This window comes from Delphinus delphis, chromosome 10 (genome assembly GCF_949987515.2).
Source record: "Delphinus delphis chromosome 10, mDelDel1.2, whole genome shotgun sequence".
In the NCBI taxonomy this organism is placed as follows: Eukaryota; Metazoa; Chordata; class Mammalia; order Artiodactyla; family Delphinidae; genus Delphinus; species Delphinus delphis.
In genome coordinates this window covers 41489806-41517126 of record NC_082692.2, presented here as the reverse complement: position 1 = coordinate 41517126, position 27321 = coordinate 41489806, and the positions used below count along the sequence as shown (strand labels likewise).

The 27321-nt window shown below is 44.6% G+C and overlaps 1 protein-coding gene across 1 annotated transcript in view; it reads right to left on the bottom strand.

Moving 5' to 3' along the window:
- LRRC1 (leucine rich repeat containing 1) overlaps window positions 1–27321 on the bottom strand; it is a 127624-nt gene that overhangs the window by 49419 nt on the left and 50884 nt on the right. Inside the window, exons 3-4 of the mRNA XM_060021347.1 lie at window positions 5811–5889; window positions 2476–2565 (exon numbers count right to left, since the gene is read on the bottom strand). Coding sequence (XP_059877330.1) covers window positions 2476–2565; window positions 5811–5889 — 169 coding nt within the window. The remainder of the gene's footprint in view (window positions 1–2475; window positions 2566–5810; window positions 5890–27321) is intronic.

Below are 27321 nucleotides of genomic sequence, written 5' to 3'. Positions count from 1 at the left end.
GGACAGGCTGCCCTCAGCTCCGAGGCCCTGCAAGGCTGCCTGTCCTAAAGGCTGGGCTCTCTCCTCCAGGCGGGACACGCCCACCCGATCCTGGAGAAACCCACAGTTCTCCCAGTTAAGGCCACGTGCTGTGCCAGGTGCCAAAAGGAGACGCCGAGATCCCATCGTCAACTGAGGCTCAAAAGGCCAATGCTGAGGTAGCTGCCCCATCTGACCAAACCGGCAGGGTTAATTTATGCCCAAACCTCCACTTCAGAATCCACAGAGACAACAGTGAGTATCCGTCATGCAAGTGGCCATTCGATGTCATTTTCGTATTTTTTGTAAGACCCGATCTTTGTGCCTTGTTTACGATACCATACTGTCTCTGAGAAGTATTCTGGTTACTAAATATTTGGTTAAATGCTCCTGAGCAACCATGTGGGAATCTTCGGGAAACTGAAGAGTCCCTCCCAAGAGGAAAGTTGGTAAGTGTCAAATAACGATTTGTTTAAAGTACAGTATGCTTATGCAAACAGAAGATCTCCTGGACAGTCACCAACTCAGCCGTTTCAAGTGCCTTTTCAGCACCGTCCAGGGCACAAGAGGGGTCCAGTCTTCCCCAGGGAGGAGTCTGCTCTCCGTTTCTTTCTACTAAGTGAGAACGGACACATAAACCCTAAGTCCAACAGGAAGAAACCATGGAGTCTCTTGCTACGGTAACAAAACCAGGAATAGGAAACGTCCCGTTTCCCATTAATTTTCACCAGCTGACCTAATAAAAATCAGTTGATTCACTCCTCTAACCAATATTCTTACTTTCTGGGTGATTATTCACCACACGGTTCAAGTTCAAAGTGGCATTTTATTTTGGAAACAAGCGGTATATATGAGGCTGTAATAATAACACAAGCTGATTAAATCTAAACTTGAAACAAAACAAAAAACTGCCCTTATTACTGATCAAAAAAGCAGATACACAAGAAACGCTGAAAGTTGACAAAAACAAACATAGATATTAACATAAAAGTGGCATAAAGACTATCGTAAATTATCCTGAAAGGATTGTTAAGTAACATTTTCCATAAAAACAATGCAGTAGGGAGTGAGAGGGAACTCTGGTTTAATAAGAACATATTTTCTCTCAAAGCATGAAACCTGTTTAAAAAGACATGAATGAGGGGATGGAAGGGGCAGCCATCAGGCCAGTGGGAGGCCGGGGAGAGTGGAGGAGGGTCTCAAGGGAATTAGATTCCAGAGACCCCAAGGGGCAGGAGGAGGGCAGCAGCAGTATTTCAGTGGCTATTATATTAATTAGAAATATATGAAACTTGACACAGCAAGAGTGCAGTGCATGAAATCCATGGCAAAACACTGTGAATTTCCTCCACAACGGGTACCATGAACTCAGGGACCCTCTTGTCTCTGTCCCTTCCTGAGAGCTAAGGGGCACAGTTCTTAATCAGCACATGTGCTGGCCCAGGGTCCAAGCATCAGCGTGAACCTCGGAGGAACAGAGACCTGCAGACGGAAACAGGGCAGCCAGCCGTCCTCCTCCTGCAAGGAGGGGACGCAGGGGGCTTCAGACGTCTGGCAAGAGAACCTTTGCAGAACAGACCCAGATACACTGCAGTTCCCCAAAAGGCGAGCTTCTGTTTTATCTTAGAACTTAGGCAGGACGGGTAAGGCCGAGAGAAATCCTTTATGACGGCAGGACACACCGGTCCACCAGTGTCAGCTGGCCACGGTGGGCTTTTAAGTGGTCAAGCATGAGCCACCAGACTGCTTTAAGCCAATGTCTGTCCTGAAGGGATGGAGAAGACTAGAAGACCTACTAAGATAATTCCATCAATCAGTTCATCTGTGGGAATGTGCAAAAGAACACTGATTCACCAGCATACAGTTTCTCCACAGGATTTTATTTCTTGACATGGCTGTCCTCCCCGACCTCCGAGCCAGCATCGTGGACACGTGCCCGTCCCATCCCACCCCTCTCCCCAGCCCACCCCCCCCCCACACACACACACCACACCTGCTCTCCAGACACACCACCCTAACTCCCTGTTCCCAGGTCCACGGCACACAAACGCTGTCAGAGCTGCTGTTTAGGGCACATGCCCTATGTTTTCAATGAAATTACTACGAGTAGTCGTTTCTGACAGTATTTAATAACCACCTATATAACACATGCTACTTCGCTTCAATTAACTACTCTGGAATCCATCCGTTTAGAGAAAACTTCAAAACAAATTAGGTTTTTCACTAGTAACAAGTAGCAGCATCCTTTTTAACCATTAAAATTTAGGGGCAACTGGATGCAAAAACGCAGAGGCTTCCTTGAGGGAGATATTGCATGATCTTTCTTGAGGGAGATACTGAAGACTGGCTAAACGGCTTTCTGAGTAGAAAAACAAGACCTGTAAAAGCGAAGGAAGTGGAGTTGATGATATAAACGCCCTTTCACCCTGTATACGCAAACTTCACATAAAAACTTACTTGCCAATATTTTCAGGCAGAGACTGCAGTGAGATGTCATTTACAGAAAGACATGTCAAATTCTGCAATTCGGGAAAGCTTTCTGGCAATCTAAAACAAAAAAAAAATGTTATAGTTGAAAAAGAGAAGTGCATATATGGTGCATACTAACATAAATATAAAGACTTCTTCTGTATGCTGACTGAAATCACCTCCTAAAATTACTTTATGTATGGCATATTTGTCTTGTCTTTCTATTTATAAGGAAAAAAATAAGGACCTGGTCTACCTAGCAGTACCGGGGTATGATAAATACTTGCTGACAGGGTGATCCAGAAATAATTAGAGAGGAAAGATATTCAAGCTGTAAGAATAAAGGAGAAACAATGTTGTGAGCCTACCGAGTGTATGGCTATGAAAGAAAATGATACATAGTTCCTGAAGCTGAAAGTGCCTAAGAGTGAAAATACTTTATTGATTAACAGAAAATAGAAATTTTAGTCCACAATATTATAATAAAACACAAGAGAGTTGCTTGATTTTTTTTTCTTCCTGTAGCTTACAATACCCAGAGCAAAGCTACAGATTACTTACAATTGATCAGCTGACAGCCAATTGCTACTTTCTTAATATTTTTCTTTTGATTTGATTTAATATGCCAATCATGTGAGATGATTATATGTTTCACAACGTTCTACACAAAGAGAAATTCTGTATACTTCCCTTAGGCTACTGAAGAGTGAGGATTCAAAATAAAAGTATTATTTAAATACCTGCAAAGAAAGTTTACTTTCAATATTTCTATGGTTACTAGTATTTGGAGAGGAAAAAACACAAACTGAAAGCAAAAAACATCTCATTGCATCTAAAATGCTTATACATAAATCTGCTAACATGGAGAAAAGAACACATAACTCATTTTTTTGCAGGGGGTGGTGAGGACTTCTTGCCTTAGTGATAGTCTCTAGATTAGACTCTTTCATTTCTTTCCTCTTTCTAAGTTCTTTTTTTTTTTTTTTTTTTGAGGTACGCGGGCCTCTTACTGTTGTGGCCTCTCCCGTTGCGGAGCACAGGCTCCGGACGCACAGGCTCAGCGGCCATGGCTCACGGCCCAGCCGCTCCGCAGCATCTGGGATCTTCCCGGACCGGGGCACGAACCCGTGTGCCCTGCATTGGCAGGCGGACTCCCAACCACTGCACCACCAGGGAAGCCCCTCTAGGTTCCTTTTTTAAAAAACAATTCCTGGGCTTCCCTGGTGGCGCAGTGGTTGGGAGTGGTTGGGTTCGTGCCCCGGTCTGGGAAGATCCCACATGCCGCGGAGCGGCTGGGCCCGTGAGCCATGGCCACTGGGCCTGCACGTCCGGAGCCTGTGCTCCGCAACGGGAGAGGCCGCAACAGTGAGAAGCCCGTGTACCGCAAAAAAAAAAAAAAAAAATTCCTATGCTGTTTGACATCTAATACAGGTAATTCCAAACTTCAAAACCAAATGCAGGCCCCGAAAGACAAGAGTATTAACTAGGATTTTCATAATCGATGAAATACATTCTCAGGAATGGTTTTTACAAAGTTGCAACCTCTTCCATAGTGTAATAGAGCTAAGATTTTCTTAATTTATATATCAAAAGATGCAACTTAACAGTTCTGAGTTTTTACCAGAAACTATATATAATTTTAAAACTAGCTAAAATGATCGTAAATATAAGGAAATTGTATCTTTAAATGGCTGATCTGCTTTTTTCACTGGCTCTTAACATTAAGAGCCAAACTAGTGATGTGACCCGATGAGGAAGGCCAGACTTAAGGTCGGGAGAGAGGAAAGCTAGTCTGAGCTGCTGCTCAGAGGCTGCATGACCTTGAAAGGTCATTTCACCTCTTGGAGCCTCAGTTTGTTCAGCCATAAAATCACTAGGCCACGCTGAATAATTTTTAAGGTCCCTTCAACTCACAGACATCGTCTTAATTCTTAAAAGAGCACACCTGCCAAATTAAAACGGCTTTCCTTTAAGAAACCTGCCAAAAACAAGTCCAGGGTGAAAACTGAGTAAGGCCTCATACGATGCAGTGTGTTCTGGTCAAGAGAGTTTTGAAATGATGATAAAGTCACATATCAGCAGACATTAGGGGAAGAACACTAAAGTAGTAGACAAGGGGATTAAGCAACTGAAGAGTTAACAAAAAAACTCCAGAACAGCATAATATTTCCCAGCTGCCCAAGCCTATGAGCTGCCTTGAGCACAAATAGCTCAGTTCAGTTCAACAAACACTGAGGGCTCACTCCATTCCAGAAAGTACAGTAGGGCTGCAGATAGAACCGTAAATGACAGAGGAATATATCTCGTTGGCGGGCCTTGGTCAAAGTGATCATTTACGTGTAGGTTTCGAGTGTTATGAGAAAAGTACGCACAGAGGGTTACAGGGCCCAGAGGAGGGGCCTCGGTGAGTCGTCAGGAAAGGCCTCCTGAAGAAATGTGATGCTCAGGCTGCATCTTAAAGGAGAGCGAAAGGGTTGGCACCGTCAAAACGAGGGGGAGTGAAATCAGAGACCTGGAGCCTTTATTACAGAGGCCACAACATCAGACAAGGCAATTGAGGGCCATGCAGGTGGAAAGGCCGGCCAAGGTCAGACAGAGGGCGGTGGGGAGGCTGCACAGCACACCAGGAGCTCCCACTTGATCTTACAGGGACGGGGAGCTACAGAAAGGTTTGAGAAAGAGGGACAACCGTACGGATGATGGTTAAGAAAGAGGACAAGACGTGACAACGGTGGTGAGTTAGAAAGCTATCAGGCTAGAGCCTACTAGAGTACTATTTTTCATAAAAATAAATATTACTAGTAACATAATAACTAAAATTCAAAAGACAAAAACCAGAATTGTTTTTAAGACATATTTATACTTCTTAAAAATAAGCAGATACGGGAAAAACAAAACGAAATAGGGCATTCCCCAGCACTCCATACCCAAGAAGATCTAAGCAATTTTGAGACAGATGAGATGAATCCCAAATTTTAACTCAATCTCAATTTTTCTAGACACTTCAAAAAAAAACAAAAAAAAAGGGAATGAAAAGGAAAGGAAGAGTACTTTCCTTTCTTCGAGGTTGCTTACAGAGTCTTGAGAAATTTTATAAATGGGCCCACCTGGCCCAGAGAGACATCTAGAATGGACTCTGGAGGTCTGGTCCCTGCATTGCTGTTTGGGCATCAACTCAGTTACCCTGGCAACACAGGCACCTGGAATCCACTGGTCAGTGGGCTCACGACTGAGCCAGGAGCCACAGGAGGGGCTCCTGACGTCCCCGTGTTCAAAAAGGGTACCCTTAGTACTATGGACAGAAAAGCAAGCAGAAAGGTTACCTAGTCAGTGGGTTTCCGCTGAAGTCAGCGATCTGTAGTGCTTTACAGAATGAGATGCTCTCTGGAATTTCAGGAATATCTGCAGAAGGAAAGAAAATGTCTATCACTGACCACGACTGTTAACAGTTTTCATCATCCTCAAGATGGACCACAGTCGCAAGGGAATATCTACAAAGTACTAACTCCGCTCAAACATGGCATGGATTCCTGAAGTACTTTTCTACATTTATTTTACATTTGCTTTCCTAATATAAGATATATTCTAAACAGAAGCACGTTCAAGAAAAACATAAAAAACAACCACCCCACCAAGTCCCATCACCTCATCAAAACTCACTGAGGGCATTCGGTTGGTAATTCCCTGTAGGCTTTATTTCCCCTATGTTTTCATATGGTTATATCAGTACAAAGTATTCTAAAGTATGCATTTTAAAATTATGGAATTTCTTCTGATTATAGGCATATTTGGAAAATACAGAAAACTCCAGTGAAGAATAAAAAACCACCAACATTCCCATCACCCAGAGACAATATTTTATTCTGATGTATGTTTTTAATTGTCAGACACACATACAGAGTGTGCGTATAAATAGATCATATTTCAAAATACTAGGTTCAAGCTTCACTTTATGTTATTTTACAAACTTTTTCCCCTGTCATTATTTTTCCAAATAGTTTCCCATTCTTAGTGGCACAAAAGCCCACTGCACACATTTCCATATTTCATGTAACCAATCCCCAGTTGTTGGACATTTAGGTTGTTTCCAAGTTCCTAACGTTATAATTATATTTATGTCCATTTCTGGTTATTTCCTTAGGCTAAGCTCCCAGAGTGTAATCACTGTGTCAGAGGCACTAACACCTCTGCAGCACTTGACAAATACTGCTAAATTGCCTTCGAGGGGGCCAGGTACACCTTTATACTTCCACCACCCGATTCAACATCTTTCCCTTCTTCCTTTCTTTCTCTTACATTTGAAAAACTGCCCATGTTATTGGTAAAATAGTCTGGCAACATTTTCTTTTATATTCCTTTGATTACTAATGAGGCTGAATATTTTTCCCCACGTTTACCTGCCACTAAACATTGCGATTCTTGAAATGACCAAAAATGCTATTTTAAATTCCTCTTTCTCTTGGTTTAAACCCTGAGGTTACAGCTTTCAGGGCTGGAAAAGGTTAGTTCATAGCATTTAATTTCAAGAATACATTTATTTTGGACGTACTAATGTTAAGAAGGGCTAAAATAGAAAAGGCTCTCTTGATCCCATGCCATTTCTTCCACCAGCTCGACAAAGGCACGGAGAGCCAAAACATACCAAATATTTCTAAATTGGGGGTAAAAAGGAGACGGGAGAAATAAAGGGAAAAATGGATGCCCTGCTCCAACACCACAAAGTAATCAGAAGCTACATAAAAGCTCCAAGTACAAATTTAAAAGCTGCAAATATTTAAATTTGTGGTAACATTTGCCTCACACAATTCTCTGCCTTGCATGGTCGTATAAGGTAATGAAGAATACATACTATTAATGATCCTAGTTTCATAAATATGATAGCAGTATATACATATATATATATACACATACACACACACATATATATACACACAAACATACATACATATGTACACATACATGTGTGCATGTGTGTATACATACATGTTGCATGCATGTGTACACATACATACACACTATATATATGTGTGTGTGTATATATATATGGCTTATCCACATTAAGAATGAACTAGTGAATATAACAAAAAGGAGGTGGACTCACAGCTATAGAGAACAAGCTAGTGGTCACCAGTTGGGTGGGGGGCAGTATAGAGGGAGGGAAGCAGGAAGTACAAACTATTAGGTATAAAATAAGCTACAAGGATATATTGTACAACCCAGGGAATATAGCCAATATTTTATAATAACTATAAATGGAGCATAAGCTTTAAAAATTGTGAATAACTATATTGTACACCTATAACTTAATACAATATTGTACATCAACTAGACTTCAATTTTAAAAAAAGGAAAAGACCGAAAAAACAAAAGAAGGAACGAACAAAGGTACATCCATCCATCATTACAGGACCAGCACGGCTATCCAGGGTGTGAGGCCTGCCCAGGTAAAAGGTGCTGGTCAGCCCTGCACTCCTGACTGTCACTCCTCGGCCACCACTTCAGGTCCTAGTGAGCAGTTTTTATAAAGCTGAAAAATGAGGTGCAAGGGCTGCACCCGTCACTTCACAAGTGCTACGGAAGATGAAGCTGACACACACACACACACACACACACACACTGTACAGCAGCTTTCTGCTTGATCTGAGGAAAAGATCAAGGAAACAGAGAAAGAGGAAAGGCACATCAATTTGGTAGAAGTCTTTAATATTTCTCAGACTATCAGAAACATCCCTGAAGCTCAGGAAGATGGGCCTACCAAGGAACACATGAACTCTGGTCGGGGCTGGTCTGGAGTCAGGGTATCTGAGGGTAACAACAGCAACTTCCAGAGAACACAGCTAGACCCAGTCCAGACAGAGCTGCCTTGTAGGAAGACATTCCATCCCTAGGCAAACCTGCTTGTACACAAGATCGGCAAACAGAACATAGGTCTCAACTCCAAAGACCATTTCTTTCTACCATACGCATGTTGCTAATTTAACTGAAAAGAAGGTATTTGCCTGTAAAAATAATAGCTTTAGACAAGGAAGGCAACAGTGTGGCTAGAAGAGTCCTGCTTACTGGTTTGCTTTAAATTACTAAAATTATCAGAGCAGAAAACTAAGGAAGGGAATGCCTGTTCCTTCTTAAATACTTAGCTAAAATATCACACCCTCAGGGACACCTCCTTTGGGCCCCAAGATTCGGTTGGATCCCCGTGCTCTCAGGTTCCTGCAATCTGTTACAGTTTTAGTTAAATAATTGTTTGGTGATGGTCAATCTCCCTTATTGAACTCTAGGCTCACTGGGAAGAAAGACCACGTGGGCCTTGTCTGTTGCTGTTTCCCCAAAGCTGACATAGTACAGTCGGCCTACAGGTTCCACATCTGGGAATTCAACCAACTGTGGATCAAAATATTAAAAAAATATTCCAGAAAGGTCCAAAAAAAGCAAAACTTCAATTTGCCTCATTGGGCAACTATTTACATAGTATTTAAATTGTATTTACAACTGTTTGCATTGTAATAGGTATTATAAGTAATCCAGAGGTGATTTAAAGGATATGGGAAGATATGCAAAGTTATATGCAAATACTATGCCATTTTACATAAGGGATTTGAGCATCCTTGGATTTTGGTATTTTGTCCTCCACAGAGGCCAAGGGGTGACTGTACTAAGCTTAAACAGCCCACGGGTACTGAATGAATAAATGAGAAACTCACATTGTTAAATCTCTGCAAAGACAGTTGCTCTCTAATGTGAGTCATGAAATATCCCCTGTAGGGTGGGTATTATCTCTGTTTTACTAGTAAGAAAACTGCTTGGTCCCAGATCTCTTACAAGAGATAGTATAAAGGCTGCAGGTTATTCCCAGCTGCAATCCCCTTTAACTGTCTTCCAAGTGTTTTGCTCTGGACAAATGTGAGGTTTAAGACTAAACATATGAAAAACTATAGACAAAAACCACTTCTCAATGAGGCCAAGGCTGACCACCAACCTTTTCTGCATTTATGAGGTCTGCAGCCTCGGATAAACTATTTAACCTACCTGTGCCTAATTTCCTTATCTGTAAAATGGGTCATCAACAGATATTTTCAAATAATACCAGTATATCATACCTTAAGTGCTGCAGAAGTTCAGAGAAGGGAGAAAATGAAACAAAGAAGGACACTTACACTTTGAACCAAATAAATAAGAGTAGAGGAGCAGCATAGGCAGGAATGTGACACTGGATGCAAAGTGGGGAGAGGGTAGGCCCTGGGCACAGTTTGCCTGAACTTCAGGATATCAGTTTGGGGGTGTCTGGAGAGGAGGCCGGAGAAATCTCTTGACAGAAGACTACCAATGCCAGGCTGAGCTGTTTACAATTAATTTGCCAGACAAGGAGTTTCCTCTTCTCTAAAAGAGGGATAATCACAGCTCCAGCTTAGGGTTGCAAAAGAATAAAGGAGAGTCACACAAATAAAAGCACATGGTACCCTCTACTGGACCTCTTTCTTATACTGGGTGGGGGATCAGTAGAGAGGACCACTATTTTCCATTCAAAGCCAAATAATTTTTTTATTGAAATATAACTGACTTACAATGTTGGATTAATTACTGCTGTACAGCAAAGTGATTCAGCTATACATATATATATTCTTTTTTTATATTCTTTTCCATTATGGTTTATCACAGGATATTGAATATAGTTCCCTGTGCTATACAGTAGGACCTGGTTGTTTATCCATCCTACGTATAATAGCTTACATCTGCTAACCCCAGCCTCCCACTCCATCCCTCCCCAACCCCATCCCCCTTGGCAACCACCAGTCTGTTCTCTATGTCCGTGATTCTGTTTCATAGATAGGTTCATTTGTGTCATATTTTAGATTCCACGTATAAGTGATATCATATGGTATTTGTCTTTCTCTGTCTGACTTACTGCACTCTAGTATGATAATCTCTAGGTCCATCCATGTTGCTGCAAATGAAGGCCGAATAATTTGAAGAAGAGTGGCGTTATTAATAGAGATGAGAGGCCTGAGAGGGCTTTTGCTTCTATCTGAGAAGGAATAAAACCCTGAATAAACATCTATTTACATACAAATATTAGAAATAACTCATGAGGTTTTTCCTCTCATTAAAGAAGGTACCCCCAAACTTATAGCTGCCAACATTCAGCTTAGTTCAAGCTGCTATATAAGGTGAAACAAACAAAAAAATCTTTACTCATATTTTTCATGTATTTAAACTGGCTTTGTCTTATATACGTCCAAGAATAAAAGCATAAAATTTGATATTTACGAAATGTCTGAAAATGATTGTAAAATTAAGTAATCTCTTCCCTACAATTTTCTTAAAATAACCTTCAATTCAGACCCATTCTAAACTACCATCATTTCTGAATCAGAATTGCTTTGAGTTAGTGAGATGTGGTTGCACTTCAAAAATAAAAATACTGAATCTGTTGTTTACCAATATAACCATCACTACCACCTGTATACAGGCAACTGACAATCAGTTCTAAACTCTGCAGTGCCAAAAATCGTCACCACCACCAAGCAGACAACCATCCTGGCACCATGAGCCCAAGGGCTTCTGAGAGAGAATACACTTTTCACCGCAGATACTGTCATTTAGAAAGTGATTTAGAAGGACAGTGCTTGCCCTTCCTGGCACTCCTCCTATTTTCTCAGCATCCATTTTTAACATATCAGGCTGGGGTTCCACCTTCCCCAGCCCCCTAACCCTCAGAAGTAATACAGAGCCTTAGCCTGCAATCCTCTATAAGGAATCCGATGCCCAGAAGCCTCAAGGTGGACCACGCCCTTTCCTGAAAAGCTATCACCATCTCAGGGCCCCCCTTGGGATAGACACAGGCTGGACTGTGTGACCTTCCTTCTAACTCCTTCTAAGGAGTTTAGAACCTTCCAGGGCATTTCCTGTCACAGAGAACGGTGCACGAACGGCCTGTCCAGTCTATGATCGCAGCCCCTGCGTGCAGCGGAATAAGTTCTTTCTGAATAACTGAGTTACTCACTGGCATTTCTTCTGGTTCTATATAAACAGCATCTCTTCTCCTGGGTTCAAGACCTGTCTGAGGTCCGCAGTTACAGTGCGAGGCTCTCTCCACCAAGAGATCATGAAATGCGAAACAGAACGAAAGTCTGCAGGCCCGCAGCAGGCGTGCAACACTACTGAATTACCTACCAACTGCGCTGGGCCTGGAATCCAGAGACAGACTCCAGGCCCTGCGCACGGGGATGCCTTCACTGCCGGGCGGCCCTGCTCCTCGCAAAGGGCTGCTGGCCTTCTCTGCCTTGTCCACCACCCCAGGCTACTGAGAGGTACGATGAGATGATGTACAGGGTAACGTGGTAAAGTACACAAATGTAAAGGGCTAGGTGGGGGGAGGTGTTCCCCCCCGAGGGGCACAGGCTGGCTTTCTCACTTTTTCTATCAACGTGTGGGATCTGGGGCACATGGTCCCCCCTCCTCTCACCCCGACACACTCAGACCAGAGGGGAAACTGTCCTCAAGACCCCTGTCAGCACAGAGGGAACTGAGTCTCTGCTTGAGCATTTTGTTATCAGTATCCCATCTCAGAGAAATGTGCAGCTGCACGAACCGTCAGGCATTGAGGGCAGTACCTCAACGCATCACTGATACTAAACCACATCAGAAACAAACAAAAAATAAGACAGCACAAGCAAATGGCGCCATGGCAACGACAGCCACCCCTGAACTGCCCTCAGAGATCCAGGGGCAGAGGTGACCCAACAGCCACCTGGCCGTCCCAGAGGCACCCGGGTACCAGACTCTAACCTCCCCTGGCCTCTGCGGTGACATTCCACAAGCCACCTCGAGACTTGTCCTGGGAATAAATGTGCACCAGGGCCCACCAGCCAGTGCTGGTCGCCATGGAGGCAGGCGCACACACACCTCCCTTCAACCACATATACACCTATACTTTTTAGCACAGTACTTCTACTTTAGAGGAAGATTTGAAATTGCTCCCCACTGCCTGGAGCTCTGAGAAGCCCCCTTTGCAATCGGTCACCTGACAGTTGTTGTCACCGCCACCTTCGACACAAGTAGCAGGTCTCAGGCACTGAGAGAACAGCAGGGGACAGACTCAAGGTCAGGAAGTGACAGGTACAGGTCTGAAAGAGGAACTCCTCCGAACCCTGTTACACCACTTGACCGTGTGGCCCCAGATAAGAAGAGATGCCTTTCTGAGGGTCTTCATGCATCATCTAATCCCAAAAACAAAGAGTGGGATGGATGGTGGTGGTCCCGCAAGCAGATGCAGAAGCAGGCCTGGAAACATTAACTAAACAGCCCAAGGTCACTGTGCTCACGTGTGGAGGAGCAGAGCTTTGAAATTCGGGTCCATCTGCTTCACGGCAAGGAAGAGGACAGTCAGATTCCATTGGTTCCAAACGTGCTGGAGAAAGACATGCTGGAGGAAATGCACCTGGGGAGACAGACGAGGTGGGAATACAGGCCCGCGGTTCCGAGAGAGGCCTGGGCAGTCATCTCACCCAGAGACAGGGTGGGTGAACTCTGTTGTGAGAGCCCCCAACAGGCAGCTGGGGGCAAAGCCAAGAGGTCGAGGGAGCAAAGGGGTCCCCGAGGGCGTGGGTCTATGGTGCGGCCAGCAGGTAGGGGACACGGGCTGGGCAGCAGGGATCTGCTGCCACCGTCCAGAGGCGCCAACAGAGAGAGTGGTTTGAGGGGAATCAAACCGCAAAGGTGGAGAAGGCAGGTCGCCTGCCGGTTCCTGTGGACAGAGAGGAACGGAGGGCATACAGCAGCTGCCCGACTCCAGTCTCAGACACGGGGCTCCTGGCCAGCAACATGGGGAAACGAGGAGACAGTGGCACGACTTTCCGACCATGAAGCCAGATGTGTATATTGACAAGGGTCACTGTCCTCTGGGCTCTGTTTAATCCGAGATTATAGCCTGACTGCGGCCTCGAAATCTCCTGGCTTTTTACTCAATGACAATGAGTTCTTATCAAAATAAAGACTTAGCAATCCTGTGTCACAATCCCTGTAAAATAAATCCTGCTGTTCCATTACATCTGAAAGTCTGAGAGCCTGGAGACTTCGGAGTGTGCCGTCAAAAGGCCTGGCAATCCAGGGGAGAGAGGAGGGAGGGGGTTATGGCTTGAGGAGAAAACCAAGGTCAAGGGGAAAGTTCACTGTAGCGTGCTTGGGTCTGATCTTTTTGTTTGGGACATCTGCGGGGGGCGCGGAGAGGCAGACGGAAGTAGGATGAAGGAGCGTGGGTGCTCATGCCCGTCTTTGCTCAGAAGGCAGCACGGAGGGGACGCAGGGCCGAGGGGAGGCTGAGGGTGGAGGCTTCAGAACCCCGTCCCTGTCCACATCCACAGGGAAAGACGGAAGGGGCACCTGGAGGCGCGGGTGCAGACGAGGGAGAAGCCCACAGGCTGGGAGATGCCCCTTCCCACAGCAGAGGCAAGTGACAAAACCCCCAACATGAAACATGCTCAGCAAACAGTGAACCCCGCATCCACGAGGTGCATGCAGTGGGCAGGGAAGACGGGAGGCTCACCCTGGCATGGAGAGGGGGATCCCGTCACATATAAACACCATGAATGCAGGCCTGGCCAAAGACAGGATTCAAACACAACAAGGACTAAACAACCAGCTGTGAACAGAATGAGCGCGTGAAAAGAGATGCTGCCGGGCCGTGGTGAAATACTGAATGCTATGACTTCAGGCTCGCTCTGTACATCATGCTGCTTCATTGAGGACTATTTACTGCTCAGGTAAAACAGGGCCCTGTGTGCCAAACGGGCTGGCTGACTGCTGGCTGCCTGATACCATCCTGCTTAAAAATACCCGGGATTGTCAAGAAAGGCTCAGTATGAACGCGTGATCCCAGTCTGCATTTGCTGCCCCAGCTGTTCCTCAGGGTGTGCAGGGAAAAAAATAATAATGTGAAGTGGACATTTTTTGTTTTCAAAGGCACCATCTCAGTTATCACATTATTCCAACACCCAGGGACTCGCCCAGGAGGCAGCCGGCCTCTGTAGACAAAAGACGTGATTCCTGCCCTAGCAGCCTTTCCAGCATCTGGAAGGAAAAATGGGAACAGACAGTGCAGGGCAGAAAGGCTGGCATGGCCTCTGCGTGGTGCATGGGGAAGGTGGGACACGGGCCCTTTGTCAAAGTTTTATTTTGAGTCTTGGTAACTTGTGCTGGGAACAAATTTTCCCAGCCCAGAGGGTTTTCACCTAATTCCAGCCACAATTACAAAAATAACCTTTACTCCTCAGCTTTTCCTCCCCAGCAGAGTTGGCTCAATAAACACAAATATGTCCCGAGATACAAGCTCTCCTGTTTTGGAAAAAAAAAAAAAAAATTCACCGGAAACAAAGAATTACAGAAAAGTAAATGTTAGGTTTCATACCGAATGAGAAGGGGGGTTGGGGGGAATGTGGACAGTTTGGCATCCTTTCTATTTGCCCTCCTCCCAAAATAAAATATATAGGATTTTGAAATAATGTCTACTTAAACCTCAAGATAACAGCAACTAAATATCGAAACCGAAAAACAATATTTGTATTCATCAGCTATTTTAACAGTCACTCAAAATTACTGCTCATTTTAATTACTCCCATTTAATATGGACAAAATCACAACTCCTGGTATCTATGCACCAAAATTCTCTAGGGAAATGAGGTCTTCCAATGGATCCAGGATGCTACAATCCAGAAATGAAGGCTTCTGCTCTCCCCCAAGCTCCTCCATCTTCTGAGACTGTACACCCTTTCCCTCCCCTGAACTGCAGATAAGCACCTGGGGTCAGGGTCCCCCTGCACGTGGATTCTGTGGGTCTGGCCCCGTGCTGCTCGTGACACCTTTATAAGTGTACTTCACCTTTCCAGTTAGCATCTGTGACCATCAGCTGAGATAAACATCCTCTCACACCACCACACCACACACAGTGTTTGCCAACTGACAGACCACAGGCTGGGGTGAGTCATTCAGACTCCTAAAGCCACGCTCTGTGGAACACAGAGAACAGAGGACAGGGCGCAGGGCTGGGGGCGACAGTGTGTTCTCCACAAGTGCAGGGAGAAGCCTCCTGGCCCAGAGGAACTCGCCAGAACGCTGAGGGTCAAGAGTTCCCACCAGCCCCTCCCAGGGCACATCCCTAACCCGGGGCCAAAAAAAACACTGAGGATCCCAGAGGCTGGGGATTACCAAATTTCACAGAACAGAAGAATCACTCCGAGCGCTTCCTCGATGAAAGGGCTGGGCCCACTCCGAGCCAACGGATTCACAGGGTCTAGGGTCTGGAGAAGGAATCTGCATTTTAATCCAGCTCTCCTGGAGATGCAGAGTAAAAGGGTCTTCAAGCCCCCGAGAAACACTGAGGCATTTAACCTAATTGGTTCTCAGCCCTGAACGCACATCAGAATCACCTGGTGTCATCATGGCCCGAGATTGCAGTAAGTCAGCCTGCGTGGGATCCAGGAAGAAAGACAAATATCATGTGATAGCACTTCTATGTAGAATCTAAAAGAAATGATACAGATGAACTTATTTACCAAACAGAAGCAGACTCACAGACATAGAAAGCAAAGTTACGGTTAGCAAAGGGGAAAGGGGGTGGAGAGGGATAAACTAGGAGCTTGGGATTAATAGACACACGCTACTATATATAAAATAAATAAACAACAAGGTCCTACTGTATAGCACAGGGAACTATATTCAATACCCTCTAATAACCTATAATGGAAAAGAATCTGAAAAAGAATATATTTTTAACATATTTATTTACATATATATTTTTATAACTGAATATATATTTATATAACTGAACCACTTTGCTGTACACCAGAAACTAACACAACATTGTAAATCAACTATATGGCAATAAAAAAAAAAACCCTACCTCAGGTGAATCGAAGATGCAGCCAGGTCAGGGCCCACTGATGATGAGGCCCTGGCTGTGATGGTGTGGTACCCAACTTACCCGACAATTACTCACAGCTCCTGTCCACCATCCACCTCCAGAGTAAAGCTATTTCTGCTCTTAGACGGAAGCCCAGCCTACAACACGTAAGGCTATGTGCGCTGAGCGCCTGCTTGATCAGACTGCTTCAAAGGGAGCCAGAACAGTGATGGGAGGTAAAGTAAAGCTGTCTTGTTGTTTGGAAGAAGATGGGGACAAGAGTAGGGGGAAGAGGTGGGGTAAAGATGCAAAGGGGGTCTGTTTGAATCTAATTAACGGCTTCCTTCCCATTTTTAGATAAAATCAATTTTTAAGAACTCCCTCTACCTGTAATACAAGTACACTTTTTCAACACTAACCCTAAAAAGAAAAGAGGTTAAACTAGAAAACGGAGTGCAAAAGTATTCTAAAAAGGGCTCAAAAACATGTTTATGCTATTCCAAAAAATACTGTAGAAAAAGAGCTTAAGGGCTTAAATATATAAGCTGTCAACTCACAGATGAAAAGGTATGATATTACTAACAATTTCAGGTGTACAGCAAAGTGATTCAGACATATAGATATATACAGATTCTTTTTCAGATTCTTTTCTCTTATAGGTTATTACAGAATATTAAGTACAGTTCCCTGTACTATACAGTAGGTCCTTGTTTGTTATCTATTTTATATATGGTAGTGTGTACCTGTTAATCCCAAACTCCTAATTTATCCCTCCCCCCCATTTCCCTTTGGTAACCATAAGTTTGTTTTCTATGTCCGTGGATCTATTTCTGTTTTCTATATAAGGTCATTTGTATCTTTTGTTTTTCAGATTCCACAAATAAGTGATATCATATATTTGTCTTTCTCTAACTTACTTCACTTAGTATGATAATCTCTAAGTCCATCCCTGTTGCTGCAAATGGCATTATTTCATTCTTTTTATGGCTGAGTAGTATTCCATTGTATATATGTGTATGTGTGTGTGTGGGTATATATATATATACATCTGTGTATCTGTGAGATAGATAGATATATCAATCACATCTTCTTTATCCATTCTTCTGTCAAAGGACATTTAAGTCACTTCCATGTCTTGGCTATTGTAAATAGTGCTGCTATGAACACTGGGGTGCATGTGTCTTTTCAAATTATGGTTACGGTTAGGTTCTTAAATGAGTGGCTCCTGGCTCCAATTTAATTTACGTGAGTTTCCCTGGAGATTAAAATGAAGACTCCGGGGATCCTGCTCTGGGAATTCTGAACGTGTAGTCCTTGGGGAAGGTGGGAAATATGCAATTTTAACAGATTCTGACGTAGGCGGTCCCAGAGCCCACCTGGAGAAACACTGCTCCAAGTGAAGGAAGGAAGACCAAAATCCAAAGTCTAACTTTCCAGGTAGAAAGAATTCTTGCTCCCATCATATCTGAAATCCCCTTTCTCTGTGGTCTGATGGTCAGCAGGACATTCTGATTTGCTGGACTTTGTCATCTTTTTCTCCATCCTCCCTTTTAAGCCTACAAGCATGGTTTTGCCCACATGGTCTGTAGGCCTCTGCGGAGAGACTGTAGCTCGTCGTTTCTTGGACAGAATTCTTCCTTCTGCTCTATCTGTGATAACATCCCAGCTCCTGGCATGCAGAGAAAGCACAATAAAATTTTCTCGAAGTTCCTATGTGCTTCTTTTCAAGAACTTAAAATCCATTATAAAGATCACACCTTATAATGCCATGGAAGTGCTAAACCTCACATTTCATTGATTCTCTGCCAGCCATCTACCAGTTTCTGAACTGATTAATTCACATAATTCAAGAAATCTGCACCTAAGGCTGGATAGAGGGGCTGCAGACCCTGCACCTTGTTACAAAGCACCATTCAGAGAATAAGCGCTCCTACAAATCAAAAAGCGACAAGAACAGGGGCTCTCCTCTTGTATCCAGTTTCTCTCTGAAGTTAAAACGGAAGCAAGGGCAAAGCCTAAGAGAGCACCCTATTCATTCACGTGTCCCTATATCAGACTATTTACGCAGCTAATACTTGGTGAACCCTGGTGACTTATGTCAGGCTATGTTGCAGAAGCTAAGGAGGCAAAGGTGAGGCACGGCCTTTGCCCACAATGATCTTAAAATGCAGTGGGGAAGAGAGGTGTCATAAAAATAAGCCCAGTGTAGTGTGACACCCAACACGGGCAACCTCACCAGGGCGGGGAGAGCCTGTGAGTGGGAAGGGCAGGTTGATGACTTAAACTTTGCCTCCATTGACTTTTTATAATGAACCATATACTGCTTTCCTAATTATTAAAAAAAAAAAAAATCCCAAGGTGAAATAAACTTGGAAATACAATGGGTAAATGCAACCATTAAAGGATCTTAGAAGGAAAAACACTGTCTGTGGTCCTCAACACTTAACATGGAATAACCAGGCTTAAAATGCCAGAGTCCACTCTCGTCCCAACCATCGCTGACGACCAGACTCCAGAAAAAAGAATATTGGTGACTGGTTTCCCCCACCTTTTGCCTTCTGGGTGTGCCTGAGACGGCTCATTCCCATGCCAGACACCCATCAAACCCATACACATTATGACCCAACTTATGAAACTCCTCCATTAATTATATCACGGTCAGCCGTCCAAGACACACATCACGTCAGGGTCGCTCCCGTGCCTTAGAACTGGCAGATCCAGCAGGAAACCGTGATGGCTGTTGTTTCCTCCTGGAAATGGGGGCTGCAGGTGTTTTTCAAGCACTTCTCTAATCTCGCAAAGAGAGTCCGGAGAAAGGCACAAAACAACAAGCAATGAATGCCACAAACCGCTCGGGCGTTGCTTCTCCGGTCACAGATGACCTCCCAGATGCCAAATCAGCCCACGTTCACTGCCCATCCAGCCCCTTTTTCCAGGCAGCCTTCCCGGATGTGCTTCCCACATCTGGCTCCCAGGCAAGGTCTTGGGATGCTCCCGTTTCTCCACCTGCTCCTTCCCAGCCTCTGTCTCAGGCTCCTTTTCATCGGTCCTTTCACGACGGTGCTCCCCAAGGTCCTGCCTTCCCGCAGCCGTGCCTGGACCGTCTCATCTGTGGCGACAACTCCATCCATTGATCTGCAAGCGTTAGCTCCACCCGTGAGGTCAGTCCTCCAGGGAGTCTGACGTGGTGGCAGTCGGCCACGCTCTCGCTCGGCTTGTCTATGACACCAGCCAGCACTGCTGAGCAGACCAACCGCCGCTCCTTCTTGGATCTTCCTCTGCTCTGCCTTAAATGGTGACATCCTGCACGCCCCTGCCCTTCATTCCCGCAGCCCCAGATATCCCCTGCACAAGGATGCCTCCCTAACCTTCACCTCCCCTGAGCCTCAGACCCTGATACTCAGCTGCCCACCGAACACCTCCACTGGGATCTTCCAAAGGCATCTCCCCCTCATCTTTGCTCTCAGTCCTGTCCTGTCTTGCGTCTCCCGTCTCCCCACGGTGGGAAGTGGGAGCTTATCCCAGTCGCAGACCTCTCACTCGCCCTTTCCTCCACATCCAACACATCCCCTTCCCATCTGTCACCCACACGCCTGGTCCAGTATCTCCCTTTTTCCTGCCCCCCCCCTCCAGTCTCTCCATTACCCACATGGATGCCTAGCCTCTGCCTCCAGGCTGCCCCCATTCAACCCCATGCTCCCTGCTGGTGCCGGGAGACCTGGGAGTCACGCCCCGGCTGGACACCCTTTCACAGCGCCAACCCTACCCCCACCCCCCGGGTTTCAAGAAAACACTCCCTAGCCGAGCCCACAGGCCCCCGTGATCCCGCCGCCATCCACCTCTCTCCGGCCTCGTCTCTTGCCATGCGCTACGGTAATACCTTGCGTTTCCCAAATTTCAGACCTTCAGACACACACACACATGCTATATCATCTGCCCAGGAACATCCTTCTTGTCCTTCTTGTCATTTCTTCGTCTCTACCTGCAACTTGTTCCTCAGAGCTTGAGTAAATGTCATCTTTCCCAGGAAGCCTTCTTAATACTCTTCCCTTCCCCAGGAATGACGGAGACCCCACCCCACCCTGGGCTCCTTCAGGCACACCTCTGACACCGTCCTGTCATCGCAGATGGACCTGGTCCTTTCATTCCTGTCCCCTAAATCCCTTGAGAGCCATCACCAATCTACCACTAGCCAGCTACCACTGGCTCCTAGCACAGAACTCGAATACCTGGTGCTAGTTTAAAAATTCAGGAAATGAATACAACTCATTCTAAAACTCTGTTCCTGCTCCCTTGTCCCTTATCTCAGTGAAGTGTGCGTTCCGGCCAAGACTTCACCAGTGCTTTGCTGGGCCTTTGGAAATACTCTGCCGTTATTTAGAACACTTATCTGAGTTTCTCTCTTCCCATCTGGATCCCTGAGGAAGGTCAGAATGGTTGCCAGCACAGTCAAGAGGCATTTTAGAAATAAGAATAACTTCAGCTGGCTGGAGGGAAGGTCTCCAGAAGACCATCTGCTTAGGAAATGCCAACGAGCTACAGGGAGACCTCCTTGCCACGGTCCAATGGGTCACATATAAAGGCTGACTGGTCCAGGACAAAAGCCCAAGGCAGGGACCTTGATAAGAAGGTCTGACTTATGGATGAAAAAGATGTGGTACATACACATAATGGAATATTAGCCATTAAAAAGAATGAAAGAATGCCATTAGCAGCAACATGGATGGACCTAGAGATTATCATACTAAGTGAAGTAAGTCAGATGGAGAAAGACTAATAACATATGATATCACTTACATGTGGAATCTAAAAAACAAAAAAAGATACAAATGAACTTACAAAACAGAATCAGACTCACAGACATAGAAAACAAATGTATGGCTACCAAAGGGGAAACGTGGTGGGGGGAGGGATACATTAGGAGCTTAGGATTAACATATGCACACTACTATATATAAAAATAGACAACCAACAAGGACCTGGTGTAAAGCACAAGGAACTCTACTCAGTGTTCTGTAATAACCTATATGGGTAAAGACTCTGAAAAAGAATGGATGGCTGTATACGTGTAACTGAATCACTTAACTGTACACCTAAAACTAATACAACATTGTAAATCAACTGTAGTCCAATACAAGATAAAAATTAAATTTAAAAAAAGTTATGAAGGCCCGAGTTAGGTGAGGGAGGGAGGAACACCCGTGACCCACTCAGTTCCCGGGGTGCCTGCTGCCACCCCGACTTAGTTGAGGCCTCTGTGGTGTTACTTGGGGCTCCCCCACCCCACTCCCCAGCTCCAGGCCGCCTTTTGCTGAGGACGCGTGTGGAGTCATTGGCACCTGGCCCTCCCATGTTTGTCTACCTTGCTCAGGCCCCCTTGTTCCTCTTGGTCTACCACTCATCCACCCCACTGAATGGAGGAAGCCTATACTTTCACATCCTGCAACGCCATCAAACAAAGGGTGAAGAGCAAAGTTAAACACTCCAGGGCATCAGCCCTTAACGTGCAATAGCACTTCCACTGAGCACCTTCACAAACAAAACGTATGTTAGGTAAACATGGAGCTGATTGCTTCACAGAACCTTAAAAGCAGCGGAGCGCTAGTGCTGGGTCTGCTTCTGCCCACGTTCTTTCCCGTGTCCCTCTCTCTGCAGCCACATGGCCCTGGGGGTGGCTGTGTCTCCCTGACTGATTTCAGCACGAGAATCCTAAGTCAGGTAGAGACTTCTAAACTTCTTAGTCACCTCTTGCCTCACTCTGGCTGCCTTTGACTTATCACATCCTCTGGAAATTTCTCCATCTTGTTGGTTATCTACACCAATCCTACCTTTGAAACCTGTAGCTTCCTGTTGACATTAAAGTTACAGATCAGTTCGTGTTTTCTCCAGAAAGACGAAAAGGCAAGAGTTATTGATGAATCTGCCTTGTTAAAACAGTTAAATATTTAACAATAAAGGTTTGGGAAATGTTCGCAAACCTATGTGAAGTGAACAAAGGCAAGACAGAAATATCTATGTGGTGCATAACCCCAATTTTTGTGAAGCAGGTTATGAAAAGGAAAAAGATAAAGAGTAAACATAAAAACATTAATGATGACTATTTCTGGGTAGTAAGATATGACACTTTTCTATTGGGGAGACAGAACTGTGATCTGGAATCTAACAAACCTGGATCCACTGCTCACTCACCCTGCCACCAAAGACAAGGTTTTTAAATCTGAGACTCGGTTTTCTCACCTGTTTAAAAAGGGGGATGCAAATTTCCTTCTTGGAGGTGGTTTGAGGATTAAAGGCGATAACACACGACGCACTTGCTTAGCCTCACAGCTCGTACACAGTAAGCCCTCAGTAAGTGTTCTGGGGATAAAGATTCACACAGTTCTCTTGGGTTTTCAACAGTGTTTCTTTACGTTTCCTTATTATTAATTCTCAACAAGCAACATGTGCTTTAGAACACATAAGCTGGAAAAGCAATGATCCTGATAATTCCTTGCTCTACCCTTCCCCAGTCTTCTCAAGGACAGGTCAAATGGAATTCACTTTAAGTACAGTGAGGAAAAAGAAAAAAAAGGACACCAGCTAAACTGGGGCTACTCTATGTTGCAAAGAAGAATTTCCCAGAGGGAAACCTGCTGGCTAGCCCAGGCAGAGCCTCAGGTGTACTCCATGGGTGAGATGAATGTCGGTGGGTTAAGCAGGTGAGTCACCCAGTCGCCAGGTCAGTGACCGTGTGCTCGGAGAAGATAAGGCTACGAAAATGTGTGCCACGCTAAGTAAATTCACGTGGGACCAGTGATCGATCTGTATGCCGATGGAGCCAGGTACTGATGTCAACATGTCAGCGTGTCACCTGTCTTCAGCATCCTTTTCAAGAATTAAACGCCCCATCACAGTGTTTGCAGAATATTCACACTCTGAGAAAAGAACATGATATGATCTTAGCCACTGGCAGTTAGAGACAAAGTCCTATCCATAGGAGAGGGCCACACCTACTTCCAAGGGACCTGGGACGTTCACGTTGTCTAATCTCTTTACTTTTCTTTCAAAGGTAAAGCCCCATACAGTCTTCATTTTTGGCTTTCCTTGTTCTACGCTTCTGGCAACACACCGGTCTTTTGCCAAGACAGCACAACGATGACCTTAGAAGGGTCACATCAGAGCATCCCAAGAAAGCCCTACTTTCTTTCATTAGATGATATTTCCTTTTTGGACATAAAAGATGGACAAATCACCTCATAGGGTGGACCAGTTCTACTGGTGGTTGAATTCATTCACTAGGTAGAATTTCATGAGTTTAAATCTCTTAGGATGACTTTTTCCTATTTTCATCTCCAAATGCAAAGAGCACTTAGTCATAAATATTGCCTATATTCTTTCTCTCAAAATAGACTAGAACTATCAGCTCTACCTTTATCATGCTCAATGTTCCCCAAATAATGAAAAGTGCCACCCCTCTGGGTTTCCCATTTCAGCTCCATCACTAACTAGAAATACAACTTGGAGGCATACCACAACTTCTTCAAGCCCCAGCCTCCTCATCCTCGTCAGTCATCCTGAGATGCTTCTACCCAGCTCCCAAGATTGGTGTATTGAGTAGATAAAATACGGGTGTGACGAAACAGCACAATGCCTAGCGTAAGGCACACAGTATCTAGACATCACTTCAGGTAGAAAGCTCCCTGTGTCACTCTAGCCTTCAGACGTGCTCGTGTCCTCACCCCTGCCCTGCATGCTTATTCTCACAGTCCTAGTGCAGATCCTCATGACCCAAAACAAAGGACAATAACAGGGTTAATTCCAGCAGCCAACACTGAGTGTTCATTACATGCAAGGCACGTTCTTAAGCCCTTTACACACACAGCCTCTTTTAAGAGTCACAATACCATTTCCCAGATGAAGAAACTGAGACACAGAGAACTGAAATAACTTATCCAAGATGGTGACCCCTGTCCTGAAAATCTTTCAGGACCCCATGTTCACCAGAGCAAGCGCCTCAAACACCCCTCACACATAAAACTCTTGTTTTCAAATTATACTTTAAACCAGTTTCTAAAAATTCAAATTAAAAAAAAATCATGCATACTTGCACAGGTCTTATGCAGTTAGCAAATGGGTGGCCACCCATCATGTCGATCCGTGTCTGGGTTTACACATTTCCGTGCAGGTGTGGAAAGGAGGCTACCCTTCCTCTTTGGGGGCACACATCTGAATTTCCTGCACATGGGTCACTCACTGGAAGGTTGTGACAGTGCAACAGAATCGTGTGTGTGTCTGTGTCTGCGTGTGTGTGTGTGTGTGTTTACTAGGCCTGTATGTGATCAGTGACATAAAACCGTACAATTCCAGGATTCAATTAAATGCCAGTTGGGGCAGCTGCTGCTCACGCCTTACCAACAGCTGGCTTTCTCTTTTTCTTGTGTAAATACCTAACTGCACTTCCCACCTCCTTTCAGTTAAGCTGGGGACATGAAACTGGCCAACAGACCATGGATGGGGATGATGTAGGCCACTTCTCAACACAGCCCATAAAAATCACCCAGGCACAAACCCCGTTTTCCCCTCCCACAAGGACCCTGGTGGCCGCTAGTTGAAGCAACACATGCATCCAAGGAGGAAGATATATAGATCCCTGAATATACAGAAGAGAGCCTCTCACAACCATCTCCCCATTCCACACACCCCCACCAAACACACACACACACACACACACACACACACACACACACACACGGGAAGGGACTGTAAATTGATCAGCAATAAAATTTCTCATTCTGTTGAGCCCTTGAGAATTCTTTAGCCGCGCAGCACGGCTTGTGGGATCTTAGTTCCCCAACCAAGGATTGAACCCAGGGCCACGGCAGTGAAAGCGCCAAGTCCTAACCACTGGACCACAAGGGAATTCCCTCTTCTCTGATTTTGGATGAATCTTAACATTTTCAGTGAGTAACCAACAGACAAGCACTGAGATATTTGCATTTTAATGATATCATTGCCTCCATAAATGTATAACAAATATTTGAAAAATTTTTCCAACAAACAACAACTCAGCTGAGGAGTCCACTCTTCAACTCCCTCCAAATTTGCAACTCAAGTATAAGAATTGTTAAAGACTGCATGATCTCCAACTTCAAACCAAAAATCCCCATTATTCTCTCAAGTCTCTTTCAAATCAGTTACACTGTAACTGACACCTCTCTGTGTGCCCTGAGCACTTTATTTGTATAACTGTATAAGCCATCAATGTTAAATTACTTACATATGTCTGTTGTGCCTGTAGAATTACCTCCTTAAGGGATAGAAGAATTCAGCAAAGAGCCTTACACAAACACAGTAAGTACTCAATAAATGGTGCTTGAATTTAAAAAAATAATAATTATGAGCTATAGTTGATAACCACAAACAGTAAAAAAAAAAAAAAATGGCCTGGATCCAAGGCTTTTTCAAACTGAAAAGATGTAAGAATCAAAATTTATTATTAGCTTGGAGCAGGTGTGTTAGACTGAGGACATATTCAATACTTACAAAGTCAATTTAAAAACCAAATCATTTCTGGGCTTCCCTGGTGGCACAGTGGTTAAGAATCCGCCTGCCAATCCAGGGGACACGAGCCAGGGCTCGAGCCCTGGTCCAGGAAGATCCCACATGCTGTGGAGCAACTAAGCCCGTGCGCCACAACTACTGAGCCTGCACTCTAGAGCCTGCAAGCCACAACTACTGAGCCCGCGTGCCACAACTACTGAAGCCCCTGTGCCTAGAGCCCGTGCTCCGCAACAAGAGAAGCCACCGCAAAGAGAAGTCCACACACTGCAAGGAAAAGTAGCCCCCGCTCGCCGCAACTAAAGAAAGCCCGCACACAGCAAAGAAGACCCAACGCAGCCAGTTAAATAATTAATTAATTAATTTAAAAATAAATAATAAAATAAAATAAAATAAAAACCAAATCATTTCTATATATAATCCTCTAGTTTCAGTTCTCAGTCCTGCTCCTCAGTCCCCCTTTCCTCCTCGGCTTCTTCATCCTTTTCTAAGACGTGTCTTTTCTAGCTTAATAAGCTCAGAGCATTGTTTCTGGTCATGGCAGCATATTGCTGTCACCATTCTTAGGGAGAGATGCCATCCAGCCCTCAGCTGCCTGGAGGCTTAGCATCTCTTGGCTCCAGCCCAAGTCACGTGACAAAACAGGTGACCTCAAAATCAAAAATGAAGCGCCATGGCCACCCACCCTCAACCACTTTTACAGCTGGGCACTGTCAACCTGATACCAAGGAAAACTGCCTAATCAGAAAGTGAGCAGAGACTGGCATTCCACATGTTGGGTTTTTTTTTTAATCACTGAAGTATAGTTGATTTACAATGTGTTAATTTCTGCTGTACAGCAACGTGATTCTGTTATGCATATCTATACATTCTTTTTCATATTCTTTTCCATTATGGTTTATCAGAGGATACTGACTATAGTTCCCTGTGCTCTACAGTAGGACCTTGTTGTTTATCCATCCTATATATAATAGTTTGAATCTGCTCATCCCAAACTCCCAATCCATCCCTCCTCCACCCCTATCCCCCTTGGTAACCACAACTCTGTTCTCTATGTCTGTGAGTCTGTTTCTATTTCACAGATAAGTTCATCTGTGTCATATTTTAGATTCCACATATAAGTGATATCATACGGTATTTGTCTTTCTCTGTCTGGCTTACTTCACTTAGTATGATAATCTCTAGGTCCATTCATGTTGCTGCTAATGGCATTATTTCAATTCCTTTTATGCCTGAGTAATAATTCCCTGTGTGTGTGTGTGTGTGTATATATATATATATACACACACACACACATACCACATCTTCTTTATCCATTCATCCGTCGATGGACACTTATGCTGCTTCTATGTCTTGGCTATTGTGAATAGTGCTGCTATGAACATAGGGGTGCATGTATCTTT